At 37.1% G+C, this 23,587-nt stretch overlaps 1 protein-coding gene across 2 annotated transcripts in view; it reads left to right on the top strand.

Annotated features, from left to right (window-relative positions):
• The window catches only part of cog6 (component of oligomeric golgi complex 6), a 70,391-nt gene extending 54,724 nt beyond the window's left edge, over positions 1-15,667 (top strand). For both annotated transcript variants that reach the window (XM_088920663.1, XM_088920662.1), the window contains 3 exons: positions 6,823-6,876; positions 7,029-7,108; positions 14,170-15,667. In XM_088920663.1, the coding sequence (XP_088776789.1) occupies positions 6,823-6,876; positions 7,029-7,108; positions 14,170-14,317 (282 nt within the window). In that variant the 3' untranslated portion in view covers positions 14,318-15,667. The remainder of the gene's footprint in view (positions 1-6,822; positions 6,877-7,028; positions 7,109-14,169) is intronic.
• Positions 15,668-23,587: the final 7,920 nt, after the last annotated feature.

The raw sequence follows: 23,587 nt of genomic DNA, 5'->3' as shown, positions 1-23,587 counted from the left end.
ATGTATACGTCAATACTTTATTTAATCCAACAAGTTCAACATAAGCAGGATAAATGTTTTGAAAGGAGATTAAAAACAACATGGCTCAACTACTGGTAACATACAACTAAGAGGAATAAATACCATCTAAAGCCGGTGTCAGTCTTAATGACATTTCTATCCCATGTTAAATACAGTATGTGTCACTAAGAATGAACTTGCACCAAAGCTGCCCATCAGTTCCTGATGTTTTTGTTACTGCCAGGGTATCATGTCACTGCCTAGCAATGATTCTGAGGCAGACTTCTACGCTAACATCCAGGCAGTGGGACTGGTCACAGCTGATTTCAGAGCCAGTGAAACCAAGGCGACAGTGCGTTGTTAGGAGCGCACTTTGTCTTTCCCACACACCAGCTGAGGAATGGAGAGCTCGCTTTCAGAACAGGGCTGTACCCTGGGGGTAAAAATGAAATCGCAGCTGCAACCCAGGCTTGCTTTGGGCATTGGTACCTCAAAGGGCACAATGCTGCTGTTTGTTTCAATCCCTAAAGAAGCCTTAATTCCCTTAACTCTGTGATAGAACTCTGGCAACTGAAAGGAGCATTACAGTACCACAGCAATGTAGAAACCCCTCATACATACAGTATTTACAGATTTTGACCTTTCGCAATTAAAAATGCTCAGCTTTTCCTTAACTTTGCTGCTGTGACCCACATGAACAGAAGCTGAAAGAACGTTCAGACAATTCCTGACCTTGTGTTGGCGTTCCTGGACTGTTGTACCCCATGTTTAAAAATGTTTCCCTCCTATAGCTTCAGGGAGCACACGTGTCACTTTATATGTTTCCTACTGATCCACAAATGCTCAGACTGGCAAATTGGCATGGTGGGTACCGAATTCGGCATTATTACTGGTGCTTATCTTGTTAGACATCTCTACCAATGTGCTAGTTTTGCATCCACCATTTTGTAATTCTTCCAGAAGGAGCAGTACTTTGTTCAGTTAGTTTTAAAAAGTAATGTTTTTAAAAGTTAGTTGTAAATGTAATGTGTGTGTATTCGTTGCAAATATAAAAATATCTGTTTGGATTCAGATAAATACTATTTATGCATCTCTTCTTCATAAAACAGCTGAATGGAAATGTTTAGGAAAAACAGGCATAGCTGTAGCTATGTGGTGTCCTGTCATCAGAAACAAAAGTGCTTATTGACTTCTGCGTGTCCCTCCAGTGACTGTAGATGTTTAAAGTGAAATTTAAGGTTGCCACGAGTTGGCCATTTTCACTGGATGTCACACAATTCCTTAAAGTCTTAGAACAGCACCTCTTATTCATTATCAAAAGGATCTGGACACGAAAAGAGGTAGGAGGTCTCTCCTTACTTCGAAGTTCACATGGCTAACGTTTGGAATAATTTAAGAAAATTTGACCTTGTTGCATTAAAAAAAGACAAATTAAAACTGAAATATTGGTTTTAGGTGGGTGGTTATTTTTGGTATTTTAAGCTGCAATGTAATAAATCGTCTATGAGGCTCAAAGCAATCTGCCGCAGTCACCCATATTTACCCTATCTGATGATATCACGCCATGGCAAGGCCCAAGCCACTTCAAAGGGAAAATCTCAAAGAGGACACAGCAGGCCAAAACAAACTGTACTTTACTTGTTATATTTTTAACAGCTTCGTGTTTGGAGCTTCGAAAAACAGCTCTGTTGTGCTGATCAATACATTTTGTGTTTTTTTAAGTGTTTAAAAAATCTTTTCTGAAAAGTTTAAAAATGGATGCTACATGATTTGAATGCTTTTTAAAGACTCAAAATAAGCAAATAAAGCTTTAGTTGATTTATGTTTAGAACAAAAGGACCTTTCAACTGTACACTTCTGTTGTTGAATGTCTTCATGAGATTAGTTAAGTGAGCAAAAGTAGCCCACTGCAGCTAATGGGTTTTAAATTAAAATAGTATATCCACTTCTTTTTTTATGAAAAGTAATCTTAAATAATTATTATAGGCATTTGCTTTCAGGTGTCACTTAAATCACTTCTATACTTTAAGGCATTTGAGATCTTGCTTGAGCTTCTTGATTTTGTCACTTGCCAGTTATTATTAATCGGTTTAAGATTTTTTGGGGTCATTAACATTCATTTAGTGACAATTTTCCCTATGTTCTGCAATAGCCAATGGTTTCTGACTTAAATTTCTGAATTATCAGCCGGACTGTTGCTAGGTTTGTGTTAGCTTTGTGTCAGTTTATCATTGAGATTTTTCTTACCAGCTAACTTCTTTTAGTTCTCTAGAAAAGTACGTCTTTGTATGTCTGAGACATTACTTTTTTCTGGCATTTTTACCATTGGCATCCAAGTTGCTCACATAACTACAGTAGTGCAGTAATGGCATGTCTCATTAGTACCAGAACCAGAATGTACATTGAGATGGGAGTGCATAATGTCTGTATGAGTTATGAAATGTGCAGTTGGTCTTTCTGGTGAGGATTTAAATCATAGCAATTATGACAAAATAAAGGGACAGTGTACTGTACTTCAGATAGTGCCACCATGCTTGCATGAGACCACGAACAGCATTTTTCTGGGTACTAAAGCCAGCTATGCAGGCCCTTGCCATTCCACAACATGTTGTGCCCCTAATCCAGTGGTTTTCACTGGGGGGTCCACGTCTTATGTTAGCTTGTCCTGAAGTAATCAGAAAGGATATTGAATGGTAAGTTTCAAAAGCAGGCCCATCTTGAATCTGCCATCTTTATTTGTTAACATACAGGATATGTAGGACAGGATCTTTGGTTAAACCCCCCTATGCAACTGAGACCCAAACCTGCATCAATTGCAGTGCATTTCTTTGGGTGTGGAAAACCTGATGTGGTATATCGGTCTCACTCCTGTGAGAATTTTGCCCGGAAAATGTGGAAATTACTGAAGGACCACAAATGGTCCTTACCCTATAGGCCCCAATGATATTTTTTATATGACAGACCAATCCTTTCTAGCACACAGTGCCTTCGAGACCACCCAGAGGTTTGGACTAAGAGACGCCACATTAGATAACAAGCTCTTTGAGAAATAGACACATCTTTGTCAGTTTTGAGGCAGTAGCTGTGACAGTGTTTTGTTTTTTTTTGGTACTATCTGAGCTTTTATTAGTGGTATGTGACCTTGGCATGCCTTTCGTTCCTTGGCATGCTGTCACCGTGCCTTTGCTTTTCCTGGCTGAGCAGCTTATTTCTTGACATTGTTGTACTGGCAAGGATTACAGCAGGCAGTGACCCTCTTCTCTGTATCCTCTGCACTGAAAGAGTGGCAAATGGGCATTTCCTGAAATAGGGAGTGGAATTAGACAAAGCTAAACACTAGGTGTAGCACCAATTTCAAAGTGGGCTGTTATTACCTATCTGTATGATTAAGCCTTGCAGAACAGTATTTTTATCTTGAGTGCAGTTAAGAAGTGCTTCTGGATAGTCTGTCTATTCAAAGGCAGAGGGTGTCTTTCCATTTCCCGAGTTCAGTATGGTTTAATTCCAGCCTCTAATCTGAAGGTGTTGCCGAATGACAGAAGGCTTGAAGTCAACTGAAACTGGTTGTGTGCAGCCAAGCCAGATAAGTTCCTGTCATGGGGCGACAGTACTTCAATTATACACCTCAATCGCAGCTCAGTTTTTAATTACTTTAGTTTAAAAACCATGTTAGTTTAGTTTAAAAACCACGTGGGTAACCAGACATTCATCGTACTGTTTGGGAAACAGTTATAATCAGGGCCTTTTTGGAATATTCTGTGATTTTAAATAGTGTCATCTCTTAATAGCAATTAAAACTGTTATTTGCATCAGAGGTGAAACGTACTGTAGTTTGAGTCGATTTCCAAAACCGCTTCTTCATCACCTGGTACAGATACCTCCCTTTGAGGTGTGCGCTGCTAATTTTAACCCAGATAACACTCTTAGCGTGATTTTTCAAGCAGCCAGCATGAAAGGGTAATTACCTTTCCAGCGAATGTTCAAACAAATTAGGAATGGAAATCATTATCGATGTTTGAATAGGCCCTTCTCCAGCAGCCCTATAATGCGTCATTTATGAGTTTCATTTTGCAATTTGTCGGTTAATAGGTAATTACCCTGCAAGAGTTTTGTGTAACCTCCTACTGTATATGGTGCATAATAATACAAAACCTCTTATTGACATGGTTTTCCTTACAGGTCCATAGTATAAAGTAGACACTGATATTCTGAACTTAAAAGTCATATAATGAGCCAATACTAGGATACTCTGATCACAGCTTTAATAATTTGAGGGGCAGAGCACAAAAGGTGCTGAAAATTATTCCTTGAAGTACATTTGTGCTTAAAGGCTGAAATGGCCAAGATAGTAGATTTGTCATTAGAGATAATTGTTGGAACAGTTGTATTTAAGGCACACGAATCACCCTGAAGGTCCTGGGAATTGTGTGCATTGATCTTTAACAAATTAAGAAGAATCTCATACTCAAGACCTTGAGGGTCTATGAATCCTCTGGTTTTGTTCCTCTGCAGAAGGGGGTGAGTCCACAAGGTTACAATAAAAAGCACACAGCAGACACATAGTTTGAAAGTAAAATATAATGTTCAGAGGAGATGGAGACCAAGAACCATATTATTTGCTCTTAACTGTTATTGGTTAAAGGTTTCTCTGTAGGTTACTGTTATGTTATGATATCTGTCTCCATTTTAAGAGTGCTCTAAAGACATTGATGATTTTTAATGGCAGCCTAAAGTATCCTCCTTTTTCTTGGAAATCTTGACACTTGGAGATGTTCATTGTCTAGTAAATTAATAAATCAATAAGTGAACTTTGGATGTTTAACGCGCTGTGCTATTAGGCTAGTACAAGAACAAAGGCTCTCGATTTATATGGAAAATGTCCATGTAAGATAACCATTTCAGGTTTGAACATGGAAGGCTTTATTGAGATTTGAACGTACAATTCTCGTTATGGTGTAACATAAAAGTTAATTCAACAAGGACAAATCGAGTCAAAAAGTGAATCATTTCAGGACAGAATGTTAGCAAGATGTGTGTGTATATACATTATATAGGTTAATGTCAGGAGTTTTGCATTTCCTGTTTTAAAATGTCATATTTTACCTACAACCCCACAGAATGCAGAGCAGTTTGTCCCTGTCTCTTCTCAGAGCAGTGTCTTTTCTCCACTTGATGTCTGGCCAGCATTATGTATTGTGTCTGTATGAAATGTGGACACTGTTATCTAAGGTTACACCACATTGCTCTGAACACATTATACCTGTTTTAGAAATGCTGCACTTATTTCTACTTTATTTGTGCTTTTATGGTATTTTTAGATTGTGTATATGCCTTCATACATTTTTCCAGTCAGAAGCTTTCTGTTGAAGTAGACAAAACATTTTGGCTACAAGAGTTTTCTGTTCAATGGGAATATGGATTGAATGTAAAATCTTTGGATAAGTTAATAAAGAGAGGAGGCTATTTGGCCTATCTTGATTTGTATGGGTGTAGAGGCTTATTTATTGAAGGATTCCATTCAGCTTTTTATTTGAAGAATCCCATGGTACATAGGTTGCCTGTTTTTTGGTGTCTTGATGATACAGCTTTTCTACGTTTTACTTGTGTTTTGGGGTTTTTCTTTCAATATTGGTCCTTTCAGTATTAGTCCTGAAGTACTGTATTTTAAATGAGTATTTAATGTAAAGTTATAATGTAATAGTATAGTTGTATTCCTGCTTGTACTTGCACAGGCAGTGTGCTGATTTGTTACAGTTGAATTTGTTGTCGGGAAACCAATCACATTGTGCAACAGCCTTTCATTTTTCAACAAAACATATTATTTCAGCATTTTCACTTTGCTGTAAATATGCACCTTACCCTTCAAAAGTATTTCCAGGTCTGTAGATCTCTGGAAAGGATTGACCCCATATAACTGATACTACAGGATGGTTCATAATCAGAATCAGACATGAGGTTTCCATCTGGAGAAGAAGAAATAAACCTTAGGGAGCATCTTCAGTTGATCAGTTCTTTGATTTTGTCCATACCTTTTGGAATATTGAATGCTTGTAATCTTTACTCTTCACAGCCTGCTATAATCAGGATCAAAGAGACTGAATATAATATTACTAGAAGTATGATCGGTACTCCACTGGTGCTTCAGGGAGAGTGACAAAGCAACAGATCCACAACTCCAATTATCTGTGTGCTTCGTACTGTATGTGCTACTAGTTTGAATCAGGTCCTTAATGGAGGAGTAGGGAGAGTACACCTACTGCTTCTATAAGGACCTGCATCTAATACGTTTTCTGATAAATAGGACTGCTTTCCCTGTGTCTGTTTAGGTGTATCTCCATGCAATTAAACAATAAAGAATCTGAAGTGTTGCACAAGTAAGTCTTGATTTAGCCTCCTTTTATAACCTCTAGTGTATCTGAAGAATGTATCTTCAGTCTTTTTTTTCTATCACGGCTAGACTGGGGCAGTATTCACAAAGCTCTACTTAGTGTTAGTTTGATCAGTCCAGTTAGAAGAGAAAGAAAATTAGAAATAAGGAAATATTTCCACATTTCAAAAAAGTCAAGTCCATTTCTGCTGAAGTGCATCATTCACTTTTAAAGTAGAGGCTTTTGTTAAAAGAGGGGAAAACAGCCAACTGAATTTTTTTTTTTGAAAGCTAGCAGCCCACTAAGAGCCAGACCGTCTTTGTGAAACTGGCCTCTGTTGGTTTTAATTGGAAGCCTGGAGTTCTTAGAGGTATAACTCAGAAACCAGCAACACTGTAGATCATGAGTATTGGTGTCGCCAATTTGAAGACAAACTTTTTTTTTTGTCTTTCAGGGACCTCTTGTGAACGTTCCCAGCATGGACTGCTCTTCTCTGAAAGCCGCAATGGTCAGTACAACATATATTTTCTCATCGGAGCTCACGCTGCTTTTGTATGAGAGCAGTTTTTTTATACAAGTGTCCTTTCTAAACAACTTTGTCTGTTTACTCTTTTCAGGCCACTGTAGTGTACTCAATGATTTTTTTATGTCCATCGATAGGCTCAGTTTGATCGCTACCTGGCGTCTCCTGATTCTTTGCTGATGCCGCAACTGAATTTTCTCCTCAGTGCAACACTAAAGTGAGTACAAATGTTCTCTGAGGTCTGTCTTATATCTTCGAACTGATCCTTTCAAAGATTTTTTTTATCAGGGCTTTGTGGTTTTTACATGCCACTTTCCCTTAAGAACGTTTTTCAGTATTTACGAATGTCTCTTTTAAAATGCTACTTGCCAACAGGTGCCAGTTGAAATGGACACAAGCCTATGAAAAATAAAATACCAGCTCAATTTAAGGCCGAGAGCAGATATGAACAACAAACTTTTGAAAGTCTGCATTAAACCGTGTCTCTACAAATTACAAATTCTCAACATAATAAATTATGTATGGTAAACATTTTAATGCTTCATTGCTACACATTACATCAGTCTCCTATACAACACAACGCATACACATGGGAAATGATTTTTAAGTGTTATTGTAGATGTGCTTTTAAATGAACAATGCATATTTCGTAAGGATGCACGGTTGCATTAAAATTTAGACCACACATTTTATGAATGTGTCCTGAAGTGTATTCAGAATATTCATTTAATTATCATTTAAAAATATATATGATTTCAAACTAGTTGAAACAGCAGCTGATTTTATCTTGTAATTAACTAGTTTTAATATTGTGCTGGCAGCCCCTTTTACAGCAGCTTTTATTTGCTATAGTGTCCTTCACAACTGTCTGCCACAGAACCCTTTACAGAATTATACTGCAGTTAACAGTATAGCGATAGTTGACTGTGGGCACAGAGGGGAGGAAAACACAAGCTCCCGTGGGAGAAAATAAACCTCTGGGGGTCCCAGGCCTGATGGAGGCCTGTCTTCCAAGCAATTCAGGTAGAGAAGTGAGAAATTGCTGCACCAGTTGTATTGTTTTTTATGATTTTTTCACACAGTGGCTTAGGCTTACCATGTTTGGGGTTTTATTGATTTTATTTTTTATCATATACAGTATAAACATAAGGTACACACTATGACAATAAAGAGATATAGATGTATTAGCGAGAGACAAATTTTCTACATAAGACTGTTTAACGCAAACGTCTCATTTACATAGTACAGCAAACAGCAGAAAGTAAAATCTGTTAAGATGAAACAGTGCAATGAACAGGCTAAGAAAAAGAGCGCTTGAGCAGCAGCTTAGAAAGACATATTTCAGAATCTACTTTGCATGGATGATTAAAAGACAAACTATACTTTTTTTTATTGTTGACTCCAAAGACAGCTGCTCAAAGCAAAAAAAAAAGTAATTAAAACAAGCACAAAGGCTTAGACTGTTTCATTCGCTTGTGTTTTTTACGAGAACGTCAATAGGGCAGTCCTAGTCTCTGGTACAACAGTGTGAGCACAGGCAGAGAAATCTAATAAGGACTAAGGAGATCAAACCAATTTTAAAGAAGGCATGGGGTGGCCACAACACTTTAAGAAGAAAGTGGTCATTAGCTGGGTTTCTAAATGTTACAAAAATAAATTACAGACCAAAAAGCAGCAGATTTAGTTGTAGAACATATATATTTTAAATAAATATTACTATTCTTTTGTTGGAAATAAAAATAATTCTTTATAGTTCTTGAATGCATTTTACTGTCCTTCAAGAAAAATACCGACTTGTACTTCACCTTACCATTGAGGGTGTTATCGTGATTTGTGCTATAAATATATTCAGTTTTTTTGCAGGGCATAGAATTCCATAGTAAAACAGGGCTTAGTCTAAATCTAATGGGTTTATGTTGACTTGCTCATTTTAATCGTTCTTCACCCCTTAGAACTGATTACAGCTGTGACACACAAATTCGTTCAAAGTTTTAAAACCCCAAAGCTTGCACTGCATTTTCTTCTAAAATTTCGAACAAATATGAAACCTATAGCTATGTATACAGTAAATGTCCTTTGATTATGTTGTTCATTTATGATTTTCCAGTACGGTCATGATTAAGAAAGGATACCGTGAAGAAAACAGAGGTGTAAACTTGTACATTAGAAGCTTGTTATATGTGTATGTATTTATTTGGTATGTGGGCATTAAAAATCATTTGAGGATCACAAAGCACCTACAGTACATTTGTCTCTTGCAGTATGTTGAGTGCAGTGCTTTTGTATCTGAGTATGCTCCTGATAAATCAGTGAATAGCTGCAACATGTGACTGGCACCATTACTTATTAGCTCTAGCAAATAATGGCAGCTGTGTTACTGTTAGTTGAAAGTTTTTTTCAGCCTGTGCAACAGAGCTCAGTAGCTTTGTATTGCTAAACCTGCATGGCTCACAACCCTAAAGTTTATGCCAGGTTCTGTAGTGTTAAGTAGACCTAGAACATAAATCTGCTTCTGGATTATCTCAATTTAAATGTAGATATCCATTTATATACCTTTATGAACTGGAACAATCATGGTAGAGTACCTTGCTCAAAGATATAGCATGTCTACATATGGGATTTTAACCCACAGCTCTCTGGTAATGGGACCATATAGTCCCAACTGCTACTTGACTCTGCCCCCCAGTGGTTAACTGTAAGAGATTTTTGCTTTAATTTGTGCCACCTGATTGGGTTTAAAGGTACTTTGCCTTCAGGTGTCATCCTGCACTCTTTGAAGTTATTTAAGATGTTGTTGTTTGGTTTTTCCCTTTGGATTTTGTAATAAATCTAAAATTGTCAGCTTCAATAGCCTTGTTTGCTCTTGGAATCTTAGGCGGTACAAATATTTTGTTCCATTTTTAATACTCTGGAACGAAGATCGTGCTGTTTGCCGCCTGTAGCCACTAAGCCATGCACTGCTTGGCACATGGTCCATGTGCAATACAAAAACAAGAAAAAAAAACTCCCTTATGTGAACATAAAACATACAGCATTGTTGTATTTGAAGCATGGACATCAAAGCCCAGTTTACCAACTAGCAAAGAGTGAAGTGACTGAAACAGTCATCAATGGCCAATTCTTGTGAACTGGGGCCGAATCCGCCTGGGTTCCCACAACAGACGTAGCGTTTCATGCTTGTAAAAGTTGTATTAAAGAGCTGTAAAAAGCCATGACACTCAGGGGGTGTGGGAAATGTCTGTCAGTGCTATTGTTGTGGCTCCTGTGGTATAAATTTTATTCTTCCAAGTTATTCAAATGTATTTAAGTCCTCTAATTATTTTTTTCTTTTTTAAACCGTCAAATTTTTGTGAAAGACTTCCATTCAGTTATCGGCATTAGACGTATAGATTCATTTTGCAATAAAATAAGCACCGTAGCTGTTTTCAGTCACTTTTAATCAGTTTAATGTGGAAAGCAACTTGCAAACTTGTGGCCTAACGTAAAAGTACTTTAGGAAACCAAGTGTCTTCTCTAGCAGCTGCAGTTACCCTGCAATGCAGCTAGGGTTCCATTGTCTTCCAGTTTCATTCCTTGGATTTGTACTGTATTTAAAACTCCATCCATACATTTTCTAACTCCTTCTTCCCACTCAGGTCAGAGGGGAACTGGAGCCTATCCCAGCAGACAAAGCGCACAAGGCAGGATATGGCTCGGACGGTGCACCAGTTCATTGCAGGCCAGACACACACTCACAACAAGGGCCAATTTTCCCAGAAGCCAGTTAAATTACCAGTATGTTTTTTGACTGTGGGAGGAAATTCACGTGAACTTGGAAAAAACATACAGTACAAACTCCATGCAGAGAGCATCCAGGGTCAGGATTTGAACCCAGGGCCCCAGTGCTGCAAGGCAGTGATGCTAACCACTGTGCCTCCATGCCACCCATACTTAAAACTGTGTTTTATAAAGCTAGTTAGCTTTCTGGGCTAGCTTTCTGATCTACAATAGATCAATTTTACTGTGAAAGGGAAAAAAAAAGTTTAATAAGATTCTCTCAAGACTTTAAAAAGTGCCCATAGATTCTCAAAAGCCTGTTTTGAGAGCTGTTTGTTAATACAGAACTAAATATAGTGTTGTATCTGGATTTCACCTTCTGTGTACTCCTGTAATTAACACTTGAGCGTGGGCAAAAAGAGAAACCCTAAAAAAAAATCAGAACAAGCTCTTTTTGGCAATGATTTCCAATACTGAACTTTACAACACTCTGCCTGTTCTGGCTTTGGTTTCAACTGAACTGTCTGTTACCTCTTTTAATGTTTCATTTTAGTAAAAAACTTGTTCAATTAGAAACTCTGTAATCATTTTCAGCTCTCAGACTGCCAAGCACTATGTTAAATCAATAATAGCATGTTCATGGTTCTCACAATTTTGTTGAAACAGTAACTTGCTGATTTGATTTTTTTTCACTGTTCAGCAGCTGAAAATTTCAAGCTGTGTTCTGTGTAGATGGGCTGAATGGCCTCCTCTCCTTTATAACCTTTCTTATGTTCAGTGTAGCCAGAACTTGACAGCATAAAGGCTTAAAAACAATTTGAGAAGTTAGTTCTAATTGAGCATGGAAGCAGCAAAACACATTAGCAAAACAAAAACAGTGTGCCTGGTACAAAGATAGGGAAACACTGCCATACAGTGGCACCTACAGGGTTACACTTACAATTACAGGGTTGAATTGATTCAATAATTTTATTTCATCATGAAAAAACAACAGCACATCTCCACTTCTACTCCATCAGCAGCTCAATATATGTATTGTACTGTATATATAGCATATATGTGTATCTCAAAAGCAACAGGTATGTGTATATGATTACTGACCATTTAAAACACACTTTGTTTTAATTCAGTTATCCTTTCACAAAATGCAGTGAGGTAAGTATAGACTAGTGCTCTCCAGCCTTTCTCCTACAGGGCTCTAATCCAGTTAGTCCAGTACAGTAGGCCACCTGTTCCAAAACCTGTGAACACCTGTAAATTATTAAAGAATTAAGTCATCTGTTCATTTATCAGAAACCCATGTGAACATGGAGAGAGCATACAAAATCCACACAAATAGCGCCCCAGGTCACGATTTGAACCCAGGACTCTTGTGCTATGAGGCAACAATGGTAACCACTGTGCCACCATTCTTACAGCTGTGTTTTGCTAAACCAGTTAGCTTGCTGTAGATTAAATATAGACTAATTTTACTGTGTAAGGAAAAAGTGTGTTTAATAAGATTCTTTTAAGACTCAGAACCCTGTTTTGAGAGTTGTTCGTTAGTACAGAACTAAATATAGTGTCGTGTCTGGATTTCACCTTCTGTGTATTCCTTTAATTGGTACCAGAGCATGGGTGACCAGAGAAACTCTCAAAAAAGATTGGAACAAACACCTTTTGGCAACAATTTCCTATAGTGAAACCTAGAATGCCATGCCTACATCTAGTATGTTGGTCCCAGATGATCTCGAAATTTTGTTGTTTTTTTAACTAATCACCTGCTTAATGTATTATAATGCAATTTATGATGTATAGTATCTTTAGAAATGGGTGGTTTAGTGGTGATGTACAGCAGCCTGCTAGTTCGTGACTCTTATGGATCAGGTTGGAGACACCCAATATAGACAGTATCTGTAGGCGCTTGCCATTATGTAGAGTCTTAGAGGCCTAAATCTTTAAGTTCTCAAGGATGAGCACAAACAAAGGATGTATATACAAAACTGATTCATACTGCCCCTTCCCTTTATGCACTGCTCTATTGTAGAGAAATATCACATTTAGATTAATATTTTATGGAAATTATCCAATGGTTGCCCGGGTACTGTATAGGTACCTACAGTACACAGTACCTGGTCAACCATTGGATAATTCCATAAAATAACTTCTGTATAAATGTAATATATATATATAACTTATTTGTGCTTAAAATTCAGTTCACAGAGTCCACAACTAACTTCCCTAGCATTGTATCTCTAAATGTTTTATGTTGTATTTTGTTATGCAATAACCCAAACATTTTTAAAGGAAAGGGTAAGACTTTCTGTGTTGTTGTAGCCATAATGACCTTTTTGTACCTGATGTTCTCATCTTGCACTTATATATATGTGTAAACCCTTTCATTTTATGTTACAGTTGTATAAGTTTAAACTATAAATTTGTTTTCCAATTTGTAGTGGAAAATTAAGGAGACAATCTTTTGAAATTTTCTCAGGTTATGTATAGTAGCATAAGAAATGTTTTTTTATAATCTTCATACTGTAAACACTGCCTTTAGTCTTTGGCATTTCGAAAAATGAATCCTTAACTACCGTTCTATACAGTACCTGACAAAATGGCTTCATTCCCTGTGCATCTGCAATAGGTCTTTGCCTCACTTGTTGATAGATTTAGAAACTTAGGAGACAAAAAGTTTGAAGGCTTGACTTTGAAGCATGTCCGAACATACAAAGAGCTTAAAAAAAGACTGAGGCACCCCCCATAAAGTCATAGCTTTTCTTCTATTGGAGAGTGTTTGAGTTCAAATTGCAGAGCATTTTGCACCTGACCAAGAAAGTACCAGTGTTCTGTAGTTGATTTTTGCAAATTCCTTTGTCTAGTTTCTCTCATTGCTTCAAGAGAGATAAGAAAAATCAGGTTTCTAGTGAATATGGTGCTGGGAGAGCTGTAGGTGGCACTCTGGACCAGAAAATTTAGAACAAGACATTAAAGTGGGAATTACAGTAAAGAAGGTACTGTCCTTTTTTTCCCCAACATATACCAAAAGTAGAGACTATATTATCAATGCCACAGGTCCTTCAGCATGTCTTTGCATATAAATGGTGAATTGGCCAAAATCAAGGAAAGTTCAATATAGACTTACCCATTATTGATTCAAAAAATAAACTTTCCATTTTAATCCTATTTAAAACTTTTGACATGATGAAAAATCTGTTGTTTTTGGATTTTTGTTTTTTCCTTCTTGTACACGAGAGCATACTATGACAATAAGTGTTTTTTTCAACATCTTCAAAGGCACTCTTCTAATCACAACAACAAACACAAAATGGTAGGAATGCAAAAGTTCTTGATTTATCCCTAGCTTTCTAGAAGATCCTAAAAGGTATGTTTCTGGTTTGGGTAAAAAAAATCTAAAACATTTTCCAAGCTGTTCAATTTATGCAGTGATCGCTCTGTGCCTCCATAACTTGTGCTGCATTTCCAGAAAATGTTTATGCTGCCAGTGAATTGCCAGTGAGCAATGAAGTGTTTCCTTGTTTTCAGGGAGCAAATATTCAAGCAGTCCACAGAGCTGGTGTGCCGTGCCTACAGCGAGGTACACACTGCCATCACCAACCCAGTAAACCAGTACAAGGATCCCGAAACTGTTCTGCACAGATCTCCACAGCAAGTACAGACCCTGCTTTCCTAACCTGACCAGACCTGTTTGCTGCACCTTCAGGATAACATGCACAAATGCTGAAGAATACTCCATAATAATTTACTGCACTGGGCCTCATGTTTTGTTGGTCACTTAAAATTGTCTACAAATGTATGTGCTGTTACACTTTAATTCTGAAGCTTGTAAGAGGTAGGGGAGCTTTTTTATTGGACTAAAAACCTTATAAACTATTTTGAAACAAGAGACAATTTTGCCTTAAAATTGAAATCAGAATAACAATTTCTTGTAAAAGCCCTAGGTATTATTGTACAATATTAGTCTTCAGTATTGGCCAGTATGTTTTTTTTAAATGGTCTGGATAAATAAATCGCTCTTTTTTTCCATTTTCAATTGAGTAACCAATATTTTTTATGGAAGTATCCAAGAGCAATGTCAACGTTTTGACATTTAGAGCTCTTTGGTCATTTAGTCTCAGGACATCCTTCTAGAGTTAATGAAGACAGCAAGGCAAACATCACTATTCAAATGTTTGCAAATAAAGTGGTGGCTTTTCAACATTCCTGTTTGTTGAGTATGCAAGGGTTATTGGTTTAAGAAACCTATCAAAACCATCATGTTTCTTGAAGAATCTCATGGGCCCCTTTTAGACTAAGACTTTTTGTTTGATTGTGGTTTAACCATGGTAAATTGTAAACTATAGGAAATCCCACTAAGACAGAAGCACGAAACAGTCAATGGTAAAGTACATTTACCACAGAAAACTGCCTTAATGGAAACACTTCCTGTTTTCAGTCTTGAGTTCACTATGTCTAAAATCCAGTCCACCAGTTATTTGAATGTTGTATAGGAAGTAGTTCCAGTACTAGCTGACTTTTTTTATACCTAAATCAAATCCTAAACATCTCGCCTAAACAGCTATGAACCATCACTACACTAAAGTTTATCTTGCTAGGTGTCCTTATCTTTGTAAATAAAAAAAATCCCTTTTATTTACATTTAGTGATCCATAAATGTGAAACAGACATTTTGCTGACCTTTTTTTATTTTAAAGCAGGTGAGAATATACCTTTTATTTCACATTTACACCTAGATACACATTTACTACCTCTCAGATAAGAATGATGTTCCTTGCATACCTATATATTTACATTATAATTAAATGTTTTGCAAAGGTTTGTAACTATACAAATATTTGTAATGGTACCAGTATCTTGCTTTTAGTAGAAACTATGATCCAGCTGCTCTGTGACCTAAGTGCTGCAAAGTAGAGGGGAAACAGATTACAGATTCTTTGCACATCAACAATGAGGGGCATAATTACTCTGTAAAGTTTTCTGTCTACAAGAATAAAAAACAGTTTTCAAAAGAGAGCATAAAAAATTGCACTTCTTTATGTGTTTTGTTGTAGAAGCAGAATGCTGTATAAACAGACGATTGTCAACAAAAAAGGAAAAAAGGTTCTGCTTTAGGACTTGGGTAGTTTTGAATTAATGGACCACTGACATACAGTATTTCCATCCTCTCATGTCCCCTTATACAGTATATGTGAACAGATTACAGCTTTCCCAAAGCTATCTCCAATATTTATGAGTGTCATTCTGGGCTTGAACCGAATCTTCTGTCATTCAAAGATTGACATCAGCCCCCACCTGAATTCTAGCACCATACTCTGCACGTGTGAAGCAGGTACAGTGTGGTTCGGCCTCACAATAGCTTCAGAAGTGTCACAGATCAACAAATGTCTGCTGAATCTCTAAAGCAGCCAATTAGAGCACCTTTCATCATAAGCTGATAACCAAGACTGGGCTACATTTAATAATTTAGTAGCACTTGACTGAAGAGACCCCCCCCAACACACACACACTCCTCTAACTTTTAATCAGAAACAGGTCTGCCTTTCATATTAAATTCAATTTTTCAAAAAAAAAAGGGATTGAAATAAGTTTTAATGTTTCGAGTGTCTCGTCTGGTTCTTTCTTGCTCTGTTTTAAAGAGATAGTTAAATGAAACTGTGCGGTCTCCTGCCCATGGAGGGAGTGGGTAAGAGAACCAATTAGGGGTCGGTTCGGTGCTTTTCACAGACAATGGGGCTTTCATGTTAGGCTGAATCCGCAGTCACGCCAACTTCTAATTGCAGGAAAAAATGCCTGCCAGCTTTCATTCACCGGCTATATTTAGGGGAGTAATAAAAAAAAAAGAAAAAAATGATATTGAGAACAGGCTATTAATAGGAGTTGCAGCTCACAAACAGACCTAAATACTCAATTTGTAAGAGATAACGTGAAAGAGGGAAGGCAGTTGAGGCAAACATATGTAAGATTTTAACTGCAGTGTGGCTTGGAGCAGAACCCCTTTTTATGTGCTGCTCAATGGCTCAGTCCCAAAGAAAGTTAAGAACTCATGTCACATGTCTGAGCTGGGACAAGTTACTCTGATGCTACAAGCTTTTATGACTGTCTTGATTCTTGTCAGATCAACATGTTTCACATTACAGGACCATTTACAAGAGCTGTATGGTCTGTAGAGACTTCCCTTGCCTTTAAATCAATGGATAACACATGGAACCGCACAGAACCCCTCCCGTTACTTGGCTTTTCACAGACATATAAATCATTCCTTCAATGACTACCAGTGAGAAATATCCAATATGAGATCCCACTAATGAACAGGCAGACACCATTATGAATGTTTAATTATCAGGTTGTCCTACAATGGAAAAATTCAGTTCATCCTTCTTAGCTAATGCATTTTTTAACAGTGTACAAGCTAATTCTACGTTTCCATTTGTCTCTGGAGAGCCTGGAGAAATGTGGTTAAATGTGTGAGCAATATGGGTTTGGGGATCATGGATTTGGTTTTGATTAAAATCAACAGCACTAAATTTTAAAAGTCTCTGCTGATACATTTATTGAATTGTGTTTTTTATTGTTGCTAACAGTCAATGATATATGGTCCTCCCCTCCCTGGATAAGGTCCCTGTTTCATAGCCACTACTGTTTAAAAGCGACTAACCTGTAGGTTGACAATGTAAACTAGCTCTTGTTACTCAGTGACATCAGATTTGTCAAATAATACAGACAAAAGTGATTCAAAGGCACTGTTGTATTTACTGAGGTGTAAAAAAAGCAACCCCAGGAGCCTGTTTGGTAGTTACTGTTACAGTTTACTGAGATTATTGATTTAAGAATCTCATCCAGCCTTTTCTTGAAAGGCAGGGTATCTTGTTTCATACTCACAAAACTCTACAGTATGTTGACTTTTAAAGTCTGGAATAAAAATCGTAAGAAACATCATTTTATATCAGAATTTTTCTCTTCTGCAACAATCCATAACATTCTAGAGTGAAATTATGAGTGATTTCTTATGATTGTGCCAAACCATCTGCCTCTTTAGTTACAGTGTATCAATAATATGCTTTTGCCAAAGGTATTGGTATTTGCCTTACCATCATTTCCTATTTCTTATTCAAAGCCCTAGTCAAATATATAACTTTAATAAAGACGACAGGTGTTGACAGAGCAGTACATTTCGATATCCATGGGAACTAAGATTTTTCCTTACATCTTTTTTTGAAAAAAGAAACATGCAACAGTTATACTTTGCCTAAGCAAAGATGTTTCTCAGAGATGAAGAGACACCGCACAGACAAAAGACAAAATCGCAGAAGCTGCCATCACAACACACCAGGTTTGTGCCAAGGTAGTCAAGACTAACATATTTGCATATATTAAACAAAGCTGCATTCCAAAATGTGACGTTGCAGATGTGACAAGGAATATTGAACTAAAAGGAGGGTTCAATACGTAACTCATGTCTTTTACTCTTTGGTCCAGAAGCATACACCTTCCATGCAGCATTTCAACTACGATGCTCAGTTTCAGTAACCCATCCTGCATGTCATGTTTACCAATGCAGATTCAAAACTGAATCAAGGGCTCAGTGCAAAAGGCCTGTCAGAAAAACAACTAGTTCACCAAAATATGTGGCGCTGATGGAGTTTAGGTGGACTCAATAGCTTGAGGAGTATTCCTTGAGATTTACCATCCCTTTTTTCATCTTGTCATTCTGTATTTGATTCCTGCCTGCTATTTGGTGTGGAGTTACCTTCCCTGAAAAGCCCTCATTCAAATCGTTCTCAGCTGAACAAGCTTTTAAATTGAGGTCTGGTTCATGACAAAAAATCGTTACTTAATTGTAGCCATAAGTACAATTTAAATTTTGCATACAAAATGGGGCCATTCTGGTGTGCTGGGCTAAGACTGCAATCAACAGTGACGAGAGATCATCAACAGAGATGATTAAGGAAATGAATTACAGTCAATGTGATATGTTAATTCTCGGCTAGTACTAGCTGTGGGTTAGCAGAGAAAAGGCGGTGGAAGGTCACACCATTTTAGAATGAAGACTTTGCACGGAATTTTATATTAGAAGAAGTGACCTGAATTGAGCAATAGAACAAGGATCAGCATTGTTGAGTAACTCATGTCAAAAATGGAGGGTTGAGTAGCCCGCATTATGCTGGTCACATGATGTTGCAAAGTGCCCTAACCTCTTTGTAAACCACTTTATCCTTATCAGAAGGATACATATACCAGAAAGGAGCAGCTGTTTCCTTAGCAACCACAAACAAAAAGCATATTTACATTGAATCTTGTCCTTCAATAAGTAGGCGATTATTGTACCACGTCATATGCTTACGAGGAAATGGGACACCCTGTGAAGGATATCATAAGAGTGTGTTTTACCTGCATTTTGCTATTAATTTCTTACGTATTGCACTTTTAATACGTTTCACACGACAATAGATTATTTTGCTTAGCTATATAAGAGCATTGCAAAAATCTTCTTAAAAGTAATAATCAACAGAAGTTTGAAAGTATTTACTGTTAAAAAAAAAGTAGTATGAAATGGAGTGTTTTGACCTAAAAACAGAGTAGGTCTTTTCTGAGCTCAGGGGTAGTTATCTAGTTTCATTGATGATCAAGAAAGGGGGCCATGTTTTTTCCTAAACATAATGATGGAAAACATTTAGTTTCATAGGGGGCAGCACTGTTATGTAGGGGTTAGTGTTGCTGCCTTGCAGAACTGGGCCTTGGGTTCATTTCCGGACCTGGAGTCCTACAGTATCTGAGTGGAGTTTGTACATTACAGTATGTTTGTGAGGGTTTCCTCCAGGTGCTCCAGTTTTATCCTGAAGTCCAACAATATGCTGGTAAGTTAATAGGTTTTTGGGGAAATTGGCCCTGTTGTGAGTATGTGCATGCTTGTGTCCTTATGTGCCCTGCAGTAGTCTAAAATCCTGTCCAGAGTGTATCCTGCTTTGCAGCCATTGCTTGCTGGGATAGGCTCTGACTCTCCCTCAACCTGTATTGGATAAAGTGGTTAGAAACTGGATGGATGGATTTAGGTTAATAGAAAAACACAAAGAAACAAAAAAGAGCACAAAGTATTACACGTTTAAGGGAGCAGTGAAGAGAAAGCTCCATTTAAATATAAATAAAATATATGATACTGTACATGAGACATGTACAGTGCCTATAGAAAGTCTACACCCCCTTGGGCTTTTTCACATTTTATTGTGTTACAGCATGGAACCATGATGTATTTAACTTAGAATTTTTGCCACCCATCAACACAAAGTACTCTATAATGTCGGAGTGAAAAGCAAATCCAGACATTTTACTAAATTAATTAAAAAAAACAGAAAATAATAATAATTTAGTCTTACTTCAACCAGTATTTCAAACACTTGAACCTGTTTCCCTGACCAATAAGTAGAAAGTACTATCACAATGCTTTTTTGAAAAAGTACAGTATAAAATAAATTCACTGCCCCACCTTGTTTCTGTGTTTTTTGCTGATGAGAAATTATGAAATGTATTTATATTAAGTAGAATGACCATTATGAACTATAATAACCCAACAAAATTGCCATTAACAAACTAAAGGGCATGATATACATGGAATATTTAATAAAACAACAGTTTACCAGTCCTATTAAATGTTGTACAGTTACTGTAGATTGAAAAAGCTGTAAATGGTGTACAGCCCAATGTGTGAACCATGATATGTTGTATGTCCTAAAATGGATTTTCATTGCTTGATGAATCTTTTGTCACATGTTGTAGCTATATATGATCTCTAGTACAAAGAGCCTTAAAGAAAATCAAGGCAATAACTAGCAGGCGACAACTGGTATCCAAGAATAATGCAGTGACCTATTTATGTTATTAAGAATCATCTTTGGAATCATCTGTTAGCCTTCACTTTGAAATGTGACCAATGGTTCTCAGGCATTTATTTTTTGTAATGTGAACATATCTGTCATGTAGCAAAGAGCATCTTACAAATATTCTTTGTCCTAATGCAAAAAATAAGATACACAGGAATGAGCAAAATAACAGTAAAATTATGAGGGAATGAGGGATTAGTAGAATGGTCACATTATCTCCTGTCCTCAGTTCATAACATGCACAATTACTCAATGGGTCTGAGCAGACAATATTTTTTGCAATTTGTGGATACTTGGGATGATATACTTATGTTTGCCGTTGCTATTAGAAGATCTATTTTTTTTAAATCAAAGAAAACTTTGAAATGCTTGAAGTGTTGTCTTAAATTAACTTCTTAAGAGAAATCATTTTGACTTTTGTTCTTATTTAGAAAAATTGCCATCAAGTTTTTCAATTTTTATGTTTTAGTTCCTATGTTTCTGAATTGCCCCATCTTTACCTTGCCGTGAATGACGGTTTCCAAGTGGAAATATTCTGTGTTTTTGAGAGAAGGTTTGTTTAACCTCTTAGGGTAAAAAGGACTATTTTGCTGAAGTTCATAATAGTGTTTGATCCTATTTTCTGTGTGAACTATTTCTCCCTGAGCAACCATATTAGCCCCTGTAATTTTGAAAAATCGTAATAATCCACGATGTGACGTGATGAGTTGTATGCATTTCCCTGTATTTATTCATTTTAAAGCCCATAATATTAATAAGACCATTTTTAATTTAATTTTCCTGAAAGCAGTTAAACTCTGGGCTGCATTCCATAGAATTGTAAGGCATGGGAAAAATCCCAGCTTGATAAAGGTATGGTGCAAAACCCACAGAAAATCTGCATAGATATTACAATTACAGTACTTCTGTGATTTGTTCCCTTTTTGGAATTTCTGCAAGAAACAATCTTTGCTTTCATAACTTTTCAGTAAGCTGTGGTTTTTCGTGTTACAATATAGAACTATAAGAATGCTCCAAGTTACTAGCAAAAATAGAGCTGTATAAGTTTGAGCTACTGTCTGTCATATTCTATCTAAACAAACCACACACTGTAAGAGGTTTGTGGGTTAGTCACATATTGGCTGCATATGCAGAACAGAGAGGTACAGCAGTTCCTTTTTCTTATTGAAGTGTTATTCATTATACAGTATTGCACAAATAACTGGAGGCCACTTTTTAAAGCCTTGCTTGAATAATCACGAAAAACATTTTTTTTTCTAGATTGAGATTGACCACCTAAGGTTTTGAGCACAAAGCCAAGTTTATATCAGGCTATTACACTTTCCAATCTCTGACGCGTAGTAATTCCAACACCATACTATACTTTTGCTGTTGTGATTTAAAAAGAGAGCTTCAGAGCCCTATGAGCACTCCCAAACAAAATGGAATGTCCAGGTTTGCCTCCACACCTTTACATTAGATAGTAGTGTTTTTATCTGGGCATATGTTCCAGATCTGTCTTAACCTGCAATACTAGGCTGCAAGATACTGCTGTGGTTGCATCTACTCCACTTTGTTGTTAGTGTTCGGTCACATTTTCTTCTGTGTTACATCTGCCCAGTTTTGAGTTGCATCATTGTATAGTGAAGGCAGACAAGATCTCTAATATTGCATGGGATTATTTTCTATATTGTATAGAACAATGTTTTATATTGTAGGGGCAGAGCGATCGCATTGTGGCTAAGCATCTGCACCTGTGGCTGGAAGGTTGCTGGTTCAAATACAGTACCACAGCCGGTAGAGGAATCCTACTCCGTTTGGGCCCCTGAGCAAGGCCCTTAACCCCAACTGCTCCAGGGGTGCCATATAAATGGCTGACCCTGCGGTCTGACCCCAAGCTTCTCTCTTCCCGTCTGTGTGCCTGTGTGTCTTATAGAGAGCAAGCCAGGGTATGTGAAAAGACAAATTCCTAATGCAAGAAATTGTATATGGCTAATAAAGTGATCTTATACTGTACCAGACCAGGTCATTACTTTGGATCATCTCACCCAGGAGGGATTTGTCTGCTGGTAATCATTTCTAACAGAAAGATAAAAAAAACATAGATCACTGTGCTGAAATGTGCTGAAAACAAAGAACGACCTGATCATCTCTTCTCAGTTAGAAACTTGTTCTTAACATTAGGGGCCAGTTTGATGCGAGAGGGTGGATCAAAAAGGTAGTGAGCCTGGCTCCCTTACTTAAGGACCATCAGATCTAAACAAAATTGCAATGTAATACAGACGCTTGGCTGCATATCATAAACAGAGAAGTGCTAAAATGTCTCTGATGCAGAATGTGCCATCCATTAATGCTGTCACATTCTAAATGACCTCCATGAATCAACTTTTTCTAACATTTATGATGAGGCTCCAATGTGGTGTATGTCTTACAACATCCAGATTACTCTGTATTTGGTATCCAGCATGTTGTTCATGTAGAATATTTCATTTGCACCATGCTTCATACTGTAGTGTCAACTAGTAAGCCACGTGAATAAAAAGAGAAATTTCTCATCTGATGATATATTGCTGAAAAGATGGGGTTTAATTTCATGCAATGTCATGACTTTAGCACAGGTATGCCTCTAACTTTTGGCAGTATGCCTTTAAAATTTCAGAGTCTTTATCTATTGTCATATTCAGAATAACACTACTGTGAAATTATAAATTGTAAAAAGAGCACTAATTCTCTGCATTTAACGCTGGCGAGTCTTCACAAGAACAATGATGTTTTATGAAGCTGAGACAGTGCTGGAATGTTGGCCCAGTGTCAGCTCCTCTCTCTAGTCTATAGCCAGTGTATAAAATCATGTCTGCTTCCTACTACCTTAATGTGCTTTCATATTTCAAAACCTAATAATTACATTTGTGATGTGATATGTCTGTCATTTAAGGTTGCTTCTTTCCTCTTCATTTCTCTGGTTAAAGAAGGCTCTGAGAAGAAACAGTTTTTACTATATGGTGTGCGTATATACTGTATACTACACTATATGGTTTTCCATATACAAACATGAGGAAATGTGTGTGCTCTCTGAGTAATGATATACA

This window comes from Atractosteus spatula, chromosome 7 (assembly GCF_055471065.1).
Source record: "Atractosteus spatula isolate fAtrSpa1 chromosome 7, fAtrSpa1.hap1, whole genome shotgun sequence".
Taxonomy (NCBI): Eukaryota; Metazoa; Chordata; class Actinopteri; order Semionotiformes; family Lepisosteidae; genus Atractosteus; species Atractosteus spatula.
This window is presented reverse-complemented; position numbering and strand designations above follow the sequence as displayed.